At 40.9% G+C, this 13,013-nt stretch overlaps 1 protein-coding gene across 1 annotated transcript in view; it reads right to left on the bottom strand.

Moving 5' to 3' along the window:
• Positions 1 to 13,013, bottom strand: part of LOC132833376 (alpha-1,3-mannosyl-glycoprotein 4-beta-N-acetylglucosaminyltransferase B-like) — a 244,518-nt gene that overhangs the window by 71,477 nt on the left and 160,028 nt on the right. The window contains exon 7 of the mRNA XM_060851600.1: positions 9,885 to 9,960. Coding sequence (XP_060707583.1) covers positions 9,885 to 9,960 — 76 coding nt within the window. The remainder of the gene's footprint in view (positions 1 to 9,884; positions 9,961 to 13,013) is intronic.

Below are 13,013 nucleotides of genomic sequence, written 5' to 3'. Positions count from 1 at the left end.
GGTGTTTGGTATGCTTTCCTTTATCGATCAGAGCATTAAGTACAGGAGTTGAGGTCATGTTGCAGATGTACAGGACATTGATTAGGCCATTTTTGGAACATTGCGTGCAATTCTGGTCTCCTTTCAATTGGAAGGATGTTGTGAAACTTGAAAGGGTTCAGAAAAGATTTACAAAGATGTTGCCAGGGTTGGAGGATTTGAGCTATAGGGAGAGGTTGAATAGGCTGGGGCTGTTTTCCCTGGAGCGTCGGAGGCTGAGGGGTGACCTTATGGAGGTTTAATAAATCATGAGTGGCATGGATAGATAAATAGACAAAGTCTGTTCCCTGGGTGGGGGAGTCCAGAACTAGAGGGCATAGGTTTTGAGAGGGGGAAGATATAAAAGGGATCTAAGGGACAACTTTTTCACACAGAGTGTGGTGCATGTATGGAATGAGCTGCCAGAGAGAGTGGTGGAGGCTGGTAAAATTTCAGCATTTAAAAGGCATCTGGATGGGGATATAAATAGGAAGGGTTTCAAGGGATATGGGCCAAGTACTGGCAGATGGCACAGATTAGGTTAGGATATCTGGTCGGCATGGAGGAATCGGACTGAAGGGTCTACTTCCATGCTGTACGTCTCTATAACTCTATGACTAAGCAGGGCCAATGGCTACGTTGAGCAAGGAATACAGACTTATTTTGTCTCATTGGGTTCCCTTACAGATTGCCTTCAATCTAGATTAGCAACTTCGAGAGGAGATAACATAAGAGTTTCAAAAGAAAGCCCTCAGTGGTACAATCACAGTGCATATCTGTTCACACAAAGAACAAAAGAACAAAGAAAGTTACAGCACAAGAACAGGCCTTTCGGCCCTCCCAGCCTGCACCAATCCAGATCCTTTATCTAAACCTATCACCTATTTTCCAAGGATCCATATCCCTCTGCTCCCTGCCCATTCATGTATCCATCTAGATACATCTCAAATGACGCTATTATGCCCGCCTCTACAACCTCCACTGGGCAACTCATTCTGGGCATTCACCACCCTCTGTGTAAAGAACTTGCCACGCATATTTCCCTTAAACCTTTCCCCTCTCACTTTGAGCTCATGACCCCTAGTAATTGAGTCCCCTACTCTGGGAAAAAGCTTCTTGCTACCCATCCTGTCTATACCTCTCATGATTTTGTAGACCTCAATCAGGTTCCCCCCAATCTCCGTCTTTCTAATGAAAATAATTAGAATCTACTCAACCTCTCTTCATAGCTAGCATCCTCCATACCAGGCAACATCCTGGTGAACCACCTTTGCACCTCTCTAAAGCACCCACATCCTTCTGATAATGCATCATCTTGCATTTGCCTGGGCTGAGCTCCATCTCCCATTTCTCCACCCAACTCTCTATACTATCTATATTCTGATGCATTCTCTGACCGTCTTTCACTATCTGCTGCTCCACTAATCTTGGTGTCATCAGAAACTTGCTAATCAGGCCACCTATACCTTCTTCCAAATCATTTATGTATATCACAATCAACAGTGGTCCCAGCATGGATCCCTGTGGAACACCATGGTCACAGGTCTCCATTTTGAGAAACTCCCTTCCACTGCATCAGAATATAGATAGTATAGAGAATTGGGTGGAGAAATGGGAGATGGAGCTCAGCCCAGGCAAATGCAAGATGATGCATTATCAGAAGGATGTGGGTGCTTTAGAGAGGTGCAAAGGAGGTGCAAAGGGCGGCACGGTGGCACAGTGGCTAGCACTGCTGCCTCACAGCGCCTGTAGACCCGGGTTCAATTCCCGACTCAGGCGACTGACTGTGTGGAGTTTGCACGTTCTCCCTGTGTCTGCGTGGGTTTCCTCCGGGTGCTCCGGTTTCCTCCCACAGTCCAAAGATGTGCGGGTCAGGTGAATTGGCCATGCTAAATTGCCCGTAGTGCTAGGTAAGGGGTAATGTAAGGGTATGGGTGGGTTGCGCTTCGGCGGGTCGGTGTGGACTTGTTGGGCCGAAGGGCCTGTTTCCACACTGTAAGTAATCTAATCTATTACTCTCTGTCTCCTGTTACCCAGCCAATTCTATATCCATCTAACTAATACATCCCAGACCCCATAAAATTTCACTTGCTCCAACCACCTCTCATGGGGAACCTTATCAAACACCTTACTGAAGTCCATGTATATGACAACTACAACCCTTCCATCATCAATTAACTTTGTCACTTCCTCAAAGAATTCTATGAAGTTGGGAAGACATGACCTTCCCTGCACAAAACCATGCTGCCTATCACTGATAAGCCCATTTTCTTCCAAATGCAAATAGATCCTATCCCTCAGTATCTTGTCCAGCAGCTTTTCTATAATCGATGTCAGTCTTACCGGTCTATAATTACCTGGATTATCCTTGCTACCATTCTTAAATAAGGGGACAACATTATCAATTTTCCAGTCCTCTGGGATCTCACCTGTGTTCAAGGATGCTGCAAAGATATCTGTTAAGGCCCCAGCTATTTCCTCTCTCGCGTCCCTCAGTAACCTGGGATAGATTCCATTTGGACCTGGGGACTTGTCCACCTTAATGCTTTTTAGAATACCTAACAGTTCCTCCCTCCTTTTGCAGACTTGATCTAGAGTAATCAAACATCTATCTCTAACCTCAACATCAGTCATGTCCCTCTCCTCAGTGAGTACTATTGCAAAGTACGCATTACGAATCTCACCCATTTTCTCTGACTCCACGCATAACTTTCCTCCTTTGTCCATGAGTTGGCTCACCCTTTCTCTTGGTACCCTCTTGCTCCTGAAAGATGAATAAAAGGCTTCGGGATTTTCCTTAACCCTGTTTGCCAAAGATATTTCATGACCCCTTTTCGCCCTCTTAATTCCTTGTTTCGGATTGCTCCTACTTTCCAGATATTCTTCCAAAGCTTCATCTGTTTTCAGTTGCTTAGACCTTATATATGCTTCCTTTTTCCTCTTAGTTAGTCTCACAATTTCACCTGTTATCCATGGTCCCTAATCTTGCTATTTCTATCCCTAATTTTCACAGGACATGTCTGTCCTGCTCTCTAATCAACCTCTCTTTAAAAGTCTCCCACATATCAAATGTGGATTTACCCTCAAACAGTTGCTCCCAATCTACATTCCCCAGGACCTGTCAAATTTGGGTACAGTTGGCCCTCCCCCAATTTAGCACTCTTCCTTTAGGACTACTCTTATCCTTGTCCATGAAAGTTCTAAAACTTACGGAATTGTGATCACTATTCCCAAAGTTATCAACTACTGAAACTTCAACCACCTGGCTGGGCTCATTCCCCATCACCAGATCCAGTATGGCCCCTTCCCGTGTTGGAATTTTTACACACTGTTCTATAAAACCCTCCTGGATGCTCCTTACAAATTCTGCTCCATCTAAACATCGATCATGAAGTGGATCCCAGTCTATGTTGTGTAAATTAAAATCTCCCATCACCACAACCCTATTGCTCCAACATCTTTTCATAATCTATCTACATATTTGTACCTTTATCTCATGCTCACAGTTGGGAGGCCTGAGTACAGCCCCAACATTGTTACCGCACCCTTCCTATTTCAGAGCTCTGCCCATATTGCCTCACTGCTCAAGTCCTCCATAGTGCACTCCTTCAGCACAGCTATGATATCCTCTCTGACCAGTAATACAACTCCTCCACCCTTTTTACCTCCCTCTCTATCCCTATCCTGAAGCATCAATATTCTGGCTTATTTAGTTGCCAATCTTGACCTTCCCTCAACCAAGTCTCAGTAATAGTAATAACATCATACTCCAAGTTACTAATCCAAGCCCTAAGTTCATCTGCCTTACCTACTATACTTCTTGCATTAAAACAAATGTACCTCAGACCACCAGTCCCTTTGTATTCATCATCTGCTCCCTGCCCACTCTTCCCCTTAGGCACACTGACTTCATTATCTAGTTTCTTATGGGCTTTAGTTACTACTCCTTTACTGTCCACTAATCTCCTCATTTGGTTCCCATCCCCCTGCCACATCAGTTTAAAGCCTCTCCAACAGCGTTAGCAAAAGCACTCCCTTGGACATTGGTTCCAGTGCTGCCCAGGTGTCGACTATCTGATTTGTAATAGTGCCATTTCCCCAGAACTGGTCCCAATGTCCAAAAAGTATGAACCCCTCCCTCCTACATTACCTCTCAAGCCACTCATTCATCCTGCCTATTCTTTCATCTACTCTGACTACTACGTGGCGCTGGTAGCAATCCTGAGATTACTATGTCTGAGGTCCTACTTTTTAACTTGGCTCCGAACTCCCTAAATTCTGCTTGTAGGACCTCATCTCATTTATTACCTATATCGTGCACAACAACAGCTGGCTATTCACCTTCCCCCTTCAGAATGTTCTGCAGCTGATCTGTAACATCCCTGACCCGTGCACTTGGGAAGCAACATACCATTTAGGAGTCTTGTTTTTGACTAAAGAACTGCCTTTCTGCTCTCCTTACAGTTGAATCCCATATGACTTTAGCTTTTCCACTCTTTTTCCTGCCCTTCTGTACAGCAGAGCCAGCCATGGTGCCATGAACCTGGCTACTGCTGCCTTCCCCTGGTGAGCCATCTCCCCAAACAGTATCCAAAACAGTATACCTGTTATAATTTGTTCATTTCTTTTTCATATACAAAGCGTAATGTTAGATGATCAATCAGCATGAGGCAGTGAGGAATAGACAGCACCACACCTTGCAGAGCAACTGGAAAACCAGCTTGCAAAGCTGTTCACCAGAAATCAAACAACAAAAGGAAGAACATACATTTATTCAACAGACCACATCAACTCACAACAGCCACCACCTCCCTTGGCTGCATCAATGGCATCAATGGAGTAGATGTACTTATTTTTATAAAGTGCGCAACTATTTGTGATTTGAAGTACGTGAGCTTATCAGGGCAGTGAGTAACATTTAAATTCTTTGGAGAGGCACCATTAAAACATTTGCAAGGTGAGAGTTTGCTTATTCAATATAAACACACAGCTCCTGTGGATTCTCTCAATTTCATCTCCATCTCCCTTCAGCTACAGTTTCTCACAAACTTCAAGTTAAACAATAGCCACAATAATAATCTCAGTAGAAGCTTTTTAACAACTTACCTATTTGTCTATGTAGCATTTTTAAAATGGCAATATTACATAGAATCATCTTTTTCCAGTAGGGTGTCCTCATAAATCTGCAGAGCTAGAACTGCTTTCCGAATGAAGTGTGAACATTTTATAGAGCTTGGAGACTGTCATCATTATACACACTGCTTCCTGTTCCGACCCACTTACTTCAGTACAATCTAATATTATCTGTGCAGTATAAGAAGCTAAAGCAAATACTCCTGCCTTGATGGAGCAGGAAAATCAACGTTTCGGGCAAAAGCCCTTCATCAGGACTGAAGGCAGGGAGCCTCCCGGGTGGAGAGATAAATGGGAGGGGGGAGGGGCTGGGGAGAAGGTAGCAAAGAGTACAATAGATGGATGGGGGTGGGGATGAAGGTGATAGGTCAGAGAGGAGGGTGGAGTGGATAGATGGGAAGGTAGATGGGCAGGTAGGACAGGTCATGAGGATGGTGCTGAGCTGGAAGGTTGGAACTGGGGTGAGGTGGGGGGGAGGGGAAATGAGGAAACTGGTGAAGTCCACATTGATGCCCTGGAGTTGAAGTGTTCTGAGGCAGAAGATGAGGCGTGCTTCCTCCAGACGTTGGGTGGTGAGGGAGTGGCGGAAGGGAGTGGATCCCCTTCCTGATGAAGGGCTTCAGCCCGAAACATCGATTCTCCCGCTCCTCGGATGCTGCCTGACCTGCTGTGCTTTTCCAGCAATACACGCTCAACTCAAGCCACCAACGTATGCAGACTGCCTGGAGAATAGCTCTCTTAAAGGTACCTTTATCTATCAATGACCTGTGAAACAGAAATCCCGAAGAAGAAGAAAAGAAGACAGAGGAAGATACAAAGAGAAGATTCGACACCTGGCTGGTTTTGAAGTTTGAATTTTTTTGGTAAATCTTAATCGGGAGTTTTATTGGTCCAGTATTGTAGAAGGGAAAGTAAAAGTAAGGTTAGAGAAAGGATGTAAATAGTTGTTAGTTAATATTCTATGTTAGACTTAACGAATAAAGTTCTTAATTTTTTTGTACTTTAAATAGTGACTTTAGAGATAGCTCTTGGCCTCGAATTTTAACAGATTATAGCACAGGTTAAATCATTTCTGTGTTGCAGGTTTAAATTAGGCCATGGGGATGTTTACCCAGTGTCGTAACAAGAGGTGGGATTCTAGGGATGGATAGAGGGGCTTAGTGTGGCATGGAGTATGAGGTGGCATGGGTTAGCAGTGATGTGGCATGGGAGTGTGTATGAGAGGGAGGGAGGTGATATAAGGGTCAGAGTTAGTTTTGGTTTTTAGTTTTAATAAATCTTCAACACAATGGTAGAGGTAGACCTTGTGCCCAGTTCACATCTGCAGTTGGCAGACTCTGCACTTGTTCTGAGGTTGCGTGGCACACCTCCCAGGAAACTCCATCACCCCAGAACCTCTTGGACTAATTTTCCTGGGTCAGGTTTGCAGAGCCCCATACATGCCCCCTAAGCTGGGATTGAAACCTGGTGCCTAGGTTCTGCTTTCTCTCTGTAACCCAGCACATTTCTTCTTCTCAGGTAACAGTCTAATTCCCTCTTGAATACCTTGATTGAAGGTACTCCACCATACACTCAGTCAGTGCAATCTAGACATTAACCAATCACCGTTTCAAAATGTTGTTCTCTAATATTACACTTGTTTCTCTTCCCAATTATTTTAAATTTGTACAATACAACTCTCAATCCATGTGTGCTTGGGAATAATTTCTCCCTATGTACGAAGTCCAGAGCCTTCATGATTTTGAATCCCTCTATCAAATCATCTCTAGCATTCTTTTCTCCAAGAAATACAGTTCCATCTTCTACAGACAATCTTTAGAATTGATGGTCCTCATCCCGAGAACAATTTTGATGGATAAGCACATGGATAATGATGGGATAGTGTAGGGGGGACGAGCTGAGAATAGTTCACAAGTTGGCGCAGCATCGAGGGCCAAAGGGCCTGTTCTGCGCTTTATTGTTCTATGTTCTATGTTCAATAATTTTATGTACACTCTCACCCTTTACATCCATCACAATTTTCTCAAATGGGTTCAACATAGCCTCCATGCTCTTTACTCCACACCCCTAATAATAAAGCACAAAATACTGCATGTTTTATCAATTTTTTGTTCAATGTGTACTGTCACCTCCGATGATTTACATGCATACGTGCACGCAGGTCTGTTTGCTCCTGAACATCCACTAGAACTGGACTATTTATTTTGAGCTGCCTCTCTGTTTTCTTCCTCCTGATTTGAATCATTTTACATTTCTCCACATTGAACTTCATCTGCCACGTGTGTGCCCATTCCAGTAATTTACCCAAGTCTACATTATTGTCCTCACAGTTCACGATTTCTTTCAAATTGGGTATCAACCAGAGGCTTTGACATTGCACCATGTATACCAAGATGTATAATCATTGATATGTGTCAGGAAAAGCTTAGGTAACCAAACACAAACCCCTGGGAAATTCACCTTTCTCCAGCCTGAAAAGTTAGAAAATAGCCACTTTTCTCTATTTTCTAACACTCAGCCAATTTCATAGATATGTTCCTTCAATTCCTTTTATTCCTAAATTTGCTCAAATGTTGACAACTCTGTTCAACAACAGTTTCAAATGCTTATAGGAAGTTGATGTGCAACATGTACACCTTCTTTGGCTATCAAATCCAGATTGGATTCAAATTCAGATATGCTAGCTCAGAGGCAGGGATACTACCTCTGTGACACAAGATCTCTGAGGAGATTCGAAGCTGCTCTGGCAACATACTGTTTGCATTTACAGTTTGTTCTAGAACTATGGAAAATGATGGTAACGAATTCCAAATGTCTTCATCAGAGGACACTCAGGAACCTGCCTCGCCTTTACAATCTACCATTGGCAAATATTGAAAGAATTTATAGGTGAATCCTCAACTGGTTGACATGCATTAAGAAATCACCTTCCTTGGCCATCGACTCAAAAAATCTCGAGCTTTTGACTCAGAGGCAGTGATATTACCCATTGTACCACTAGACCTCCAGTGAGAAAATGCTTGGACAAAAATTGATAATCCCACCCTCCCTCAATAAAGCAAAAACAAAATACTGCTTATGAATATTCAATATATTCAACTTGATTTGCCTGAATGAATTGACGTGAAATTGTGGAACATGCTTTTTTTAAATAAAAGACTTAACAAAAGTTAAGAACAACTGTTTTGATTTGAATGTTGATTTTTCTTTCAAAGTGATAAATGTAAATAAGTAGGAATAAGTATAAAGTAGATTTTCCCATCATAAAATGTTTCAGTACAGCTTTTTCTTAATGTTTTGTTCTTTTTTTTCCACTCAGAACAGTGTTTCCCACATCCCTAAATGCCTTGAGAAGGTGACAGTGTTTGTCTTCCATATTGAAGGTGTTGCAAGCATATGAAGGGATAACCAGATTGCAGTTACACACAGGCTAGACTGAATATAGGTGACAAACTTTGAAAGATATGAGTGAGCAGTAGGTAATTTATTTTCCTGCTGCTGGTACCCATCATTGCAAATTTGTTGAATTTGATTTGCAACGATTTGAATTTTTAGATCGTGGTGTATTTGGTGAGTAGCATAATCACAAGACTACTGTACTGACTCCTCAAATTGTATAACATTTTATATGAGAGAAATAGACTATTCGTCCAACTAATCTGGACTGGTGTTTATAATTTGTATTCTGCTCTATCAAATCTTATTTTCTAAACAATATTTACTTGGCAAGAATGCACTAAAGGAGTCTGAGTTGCTGAGGCAAAACAAACTTTTACATGCCAGTTGAATGTCGCTTGGAGCTCTGGATGGAGATAGTAGAGGCTCCAACCTCCCTCATCACATGTCTGACCAGGAATCTGTCTCACCTTTACAGCCTGTTACTGGATGTGCTAGAAGGATTCACAGATGGATCCTCAAACCTGTGTGACCACTTTATGAACATAATTTCTTTGGCCATCAAGCCCACGGGTGAGATTCAACTCCACAGCTCCTGGTTCAGAGGCAGAGACATCACTCACTGCACCATAGAACATTACAGTGCAGTATAGGCTCTTCGGCCCTTGATGTTGCGCCACCCTGTCATACTAATCTGAAGCTCATCCCACTACACTAGTCCATGTACGTCCATTTGCCTGTCCAATGACGACTTAAATGCACTTAAATATGACAAATCACTACCGTTGCAGGCAAAGCATTCCATACCCTTACTACACCACAAGACCTCCAGTGAGAAAATACTTGAACAAAATTGGCAATTCATCCTTCCACAAATTAAGTGCGAAAAAAAGTGATGATGCATATTCAACTTGATTGAATAAATTGGTGTCAACCTTCTGATAAGGTTTTAAGTTATGTTTTAATTTCTTTGCTCTTTTCATAATTTACATAAAGAATGAAGAGGTATGGTATGGGCCTGTTATTGCTTTAATTAATTTCCATTCTCTGAACTCTGTCTTTGGGATCTTTCAAACTGTTTCCATTAAAAAACAAGCCACACAATAGATCCAGATGAAGTTTCAAACTGACAATCTTCACTGCAGTTATTATAAGCTGATATTCTCCAGAAGTTGCAGTTATTGCAGTTGAAAGTGATTAAATGCTAATGTCTAAGACCCATGAGCTGACTAATTAGTGGAAAATGGAATATTAGATACCATATCGTGCAATTGATTTCTTTGAGGGACCAAATTTATCTACAAAAATGATGTAACATAATGTTCCTACTACTATACCTGTAAATAGAATACTCCTTTGGCTTGAGCATACATCATTAAAAAACTGTAGTCCAAATTCTGCTTTGTTCTCCACCTGAAAGCAGAAATGTTCATATAAAAATCATTGAAATTGTCAGCACATTTGGATTACAAAAGACTCTACATCAGAAAATGAAAACAGGTTCAGGTAACTTTGATACCCAAATCATTTTGGTTTAGCAATCATTTCTGGTTAATTGAAGTGTGGTGCATGTATTTATGTATAACCTGAAAATTGTGTTAACCACTGACCCAGTATTAGCCACACATAATACACAAAGCCGTTCAAGGTAGCTATTTATGCAAGTGATGTGGGTGTCGTGGGTGTCGGTGCTGTGCTCTTACAGGAAGACAACAGGAAGGCAGAAAAGACCTATCACATATTTCTCCAGGAAATTGAATGTTCATCAACAGAAATATTCGACAGTTGAAAAGGAGACTTTCAGCTTAGTGTTGACGTTACATTATTTCAATGTTTATGTTATCAGTAACGTATTGAGACAATCATATACACTGATCATAAATTTGTGGAGAAATTTAAGGACACAAATTCCAGACTGTTTAGATGGAACTTGTTGTTATAGCCATTCAATTTGAAAACTGTGCGTGTGGCAGGATGAAAAAATGTGATTGCTGACACATTGTTGAGATTTGGATGTAAAACTGAGACATTTGGTAGCAGGAGTAAACAGACTGACCTAGAATGTAGTACTGCATGTTTACATTGTAATGGTCAATACAATGTGTATGTGTTGTAGGGTACTAACAATGTAAGATTAAGAGCTTTTAAAATGAAGCCATCTTTGGATATTGATGGTTCATTTCTTTTAAGGGGGGAGGTGTGATGATGCTGCTCCTTTAACAAGGTTATTCTGTCCTTGGCTTTTTTTATACCCGAGAAGGGTCATAAACGTAGAAGTGCTGAAATATATAGAACTGGCTACTTTAACAATGGCTAACACGCTACTTAAATCAATAATCAGAAAAGGCTTACAGGTTTTTTTTTAAAACACTTGTACAATGAAAGGGGAGTGGCCAGTTCTCCCAGTTCAGGGTTTTTTCTACTTTTAGGTTAGTTTTTAGTTGGGGACCCAAAGAAACAGCTCCATGCTGATCCTTTCTTTCTCTCTCTTCTGTAAGAACCTGTATTTAAGTTTACCTTATTGCCAAGGAGTGTGTTATGTTGCAGAAAATCTGAACAGCTCTTTGTTGAGTTGTGTTTTCACATTAGTTGGGTTTTCAAATAATTGTTGTTATTCTAAATTTGGTTTTAATTTGTTTGTGAGTAAATAAATTCTGTTTTGTTTAAAACCAAGTGGTTTGACCAGCTGCATTGCTCCTGGGTTATTCACCTTACATCTATTTAAAACAACTAGAAACGTTAGGTTCTGGGCTACCTTCTTATAATGTTTTGAGGGTGTCTAGTCTCATCCATAACATTAACCAATCCTCTATCCATGCTAATACATTGGTAATAATGCCGTACACCTTCATCTATGTAGCAGCCATTTGTGTGGTTCCTTGTCAAATGCCTTCTGGAAATCTAGATACGCCACATCTACTGAGTCCCCTTTGTCCACTGCACTTGTAATGACTTCATAGAATTCCAATAAATTAGTTAAGCATGACCTGATTTTCATGGACTTATGCTGCGTCTGTCTAACTGGACAATTTCTATCTAGATGTCTTGCTATTTTTTCCTTGATGGTAGATTCAAGTACTTTCCCCACTACAGAAGTTAAGCTAACCAGTCTATAATTCCTCGTCTTTAGTTTACTTGCTTTTTTAAACAGTGGCATCATGTTTGCTGTTTTCTAATCTGCTAAAACTGTCCCAGAGTCCAGCAAACTTTGGAAAATTGCCACAAGTGCATTTGTTATTTCTCCCACCATCTCTTTTAGTACCCAAGGATGCATTCCATCAGGGCCAGGAGACTGGTCTGCCTCTTGCTCCATTAGCTCGCCCAACACTACCTCTTTTGTGATAACTGGTAACTTCTTAAGCATAGTCAAAATCAAATAGAATTACTTCAAGCTGCTTAAGAGTATTGCGTTTTGAATACACATGGAAATCATACAAGATTTAGTTCAATCTTGGTTTGTGAAATGCTCCAAAACTTAGTCAAGTTATTTTGATGACATTTTCCAGATAATAGTTTAACAAAAGTATCACAGTGTTGCAACTTAATGATCCTGCTATTGCACTTCCAACACTTGCGTTATAAAAATGGCATAATCCAAATTTGGCTTAACATGCTTCAGGGGTTTCCACAGAGCTCTGTAAAAGGTGGAGCCACTATCCAGTATAAACAAGGTCAATAGCACAGGAAAGAAAGACAGAGTTGGTGCACCAGCCTAGGATTTCCCATATCTACAGTCTGGCAGAGCAATGGTTCATCATAAAACATAACCATCCGAATTAGGTCAGGCTCACTTTGAGGCTGAGGCCTTTACAAAGAGTGCTAATGGGCATAGTTACTGGCTTCAGTCAAGGTCTTCCACAATGGCAGGCAACTAAGAAATGTGACACAGGCACTTGCCTTCATAACGGCACATCATTCATTATGTTAATCAGTGGAGGCTACTGGTGGGAATGCTGCCATTGAAATGAGAGGTTTGAGTCACAACATAGCAATGGTCTACATTATCTAGATTTTTAAAAACAGGAATCACTACTCAACATTCTCCTTACTATTGACAATATGCTCAATTTACATAACAGCTCTTAATATAATCTCTTAATTCCTGTTCCGTATCCTTTCAATAGTTCCAAGGTTTTTGTATTTTGGTGACTAGAACTATACACAGTATTATTCAAGTGATCAATAAAGTGACAGGATTTACTCAGTGTTTCAGTTTAATATTATTTTAATATGTTATTTTCATCTTTGAAACTACATTTTATATTTAATATTACTTCGAGTATATAAATTTTGAATGATCATGGAAAAAGATATTTATTTCCAGGTTTGTAGACCTATCTGGAGTGGTTTATATAAAATAGGCCTCAAGACCTATTAAGTTCATTGTGGACTTTAGATAGATTTTTTGTTTTAACAATGCTCCCTAGAAATCACATGACAGGTGGTAGCAGTTTAGTTTGCTGTTG

Source organism: Hemiscyllium ocellatum, chromosome 36, assembly GCF_020745735.1.
Source record: "Hemiscyllium ocellatum isolate sHemOce1 chromosome 36, sHemOce1.pat.X.cur, whole genome shotgun sequence".
NCBI classification, from domain to species: Eukaryota; Metazoa; Chordata; class Chondrichthyes; order Orectolobiformes; family Hemiscylliidae; genus Hemiscyllium; species Hemiscyllium ocellatum.
Note: the sequence above shows the minus strand (reverse complement) of the source record. Positions and strands in the feature narration are given on the sequence as shown.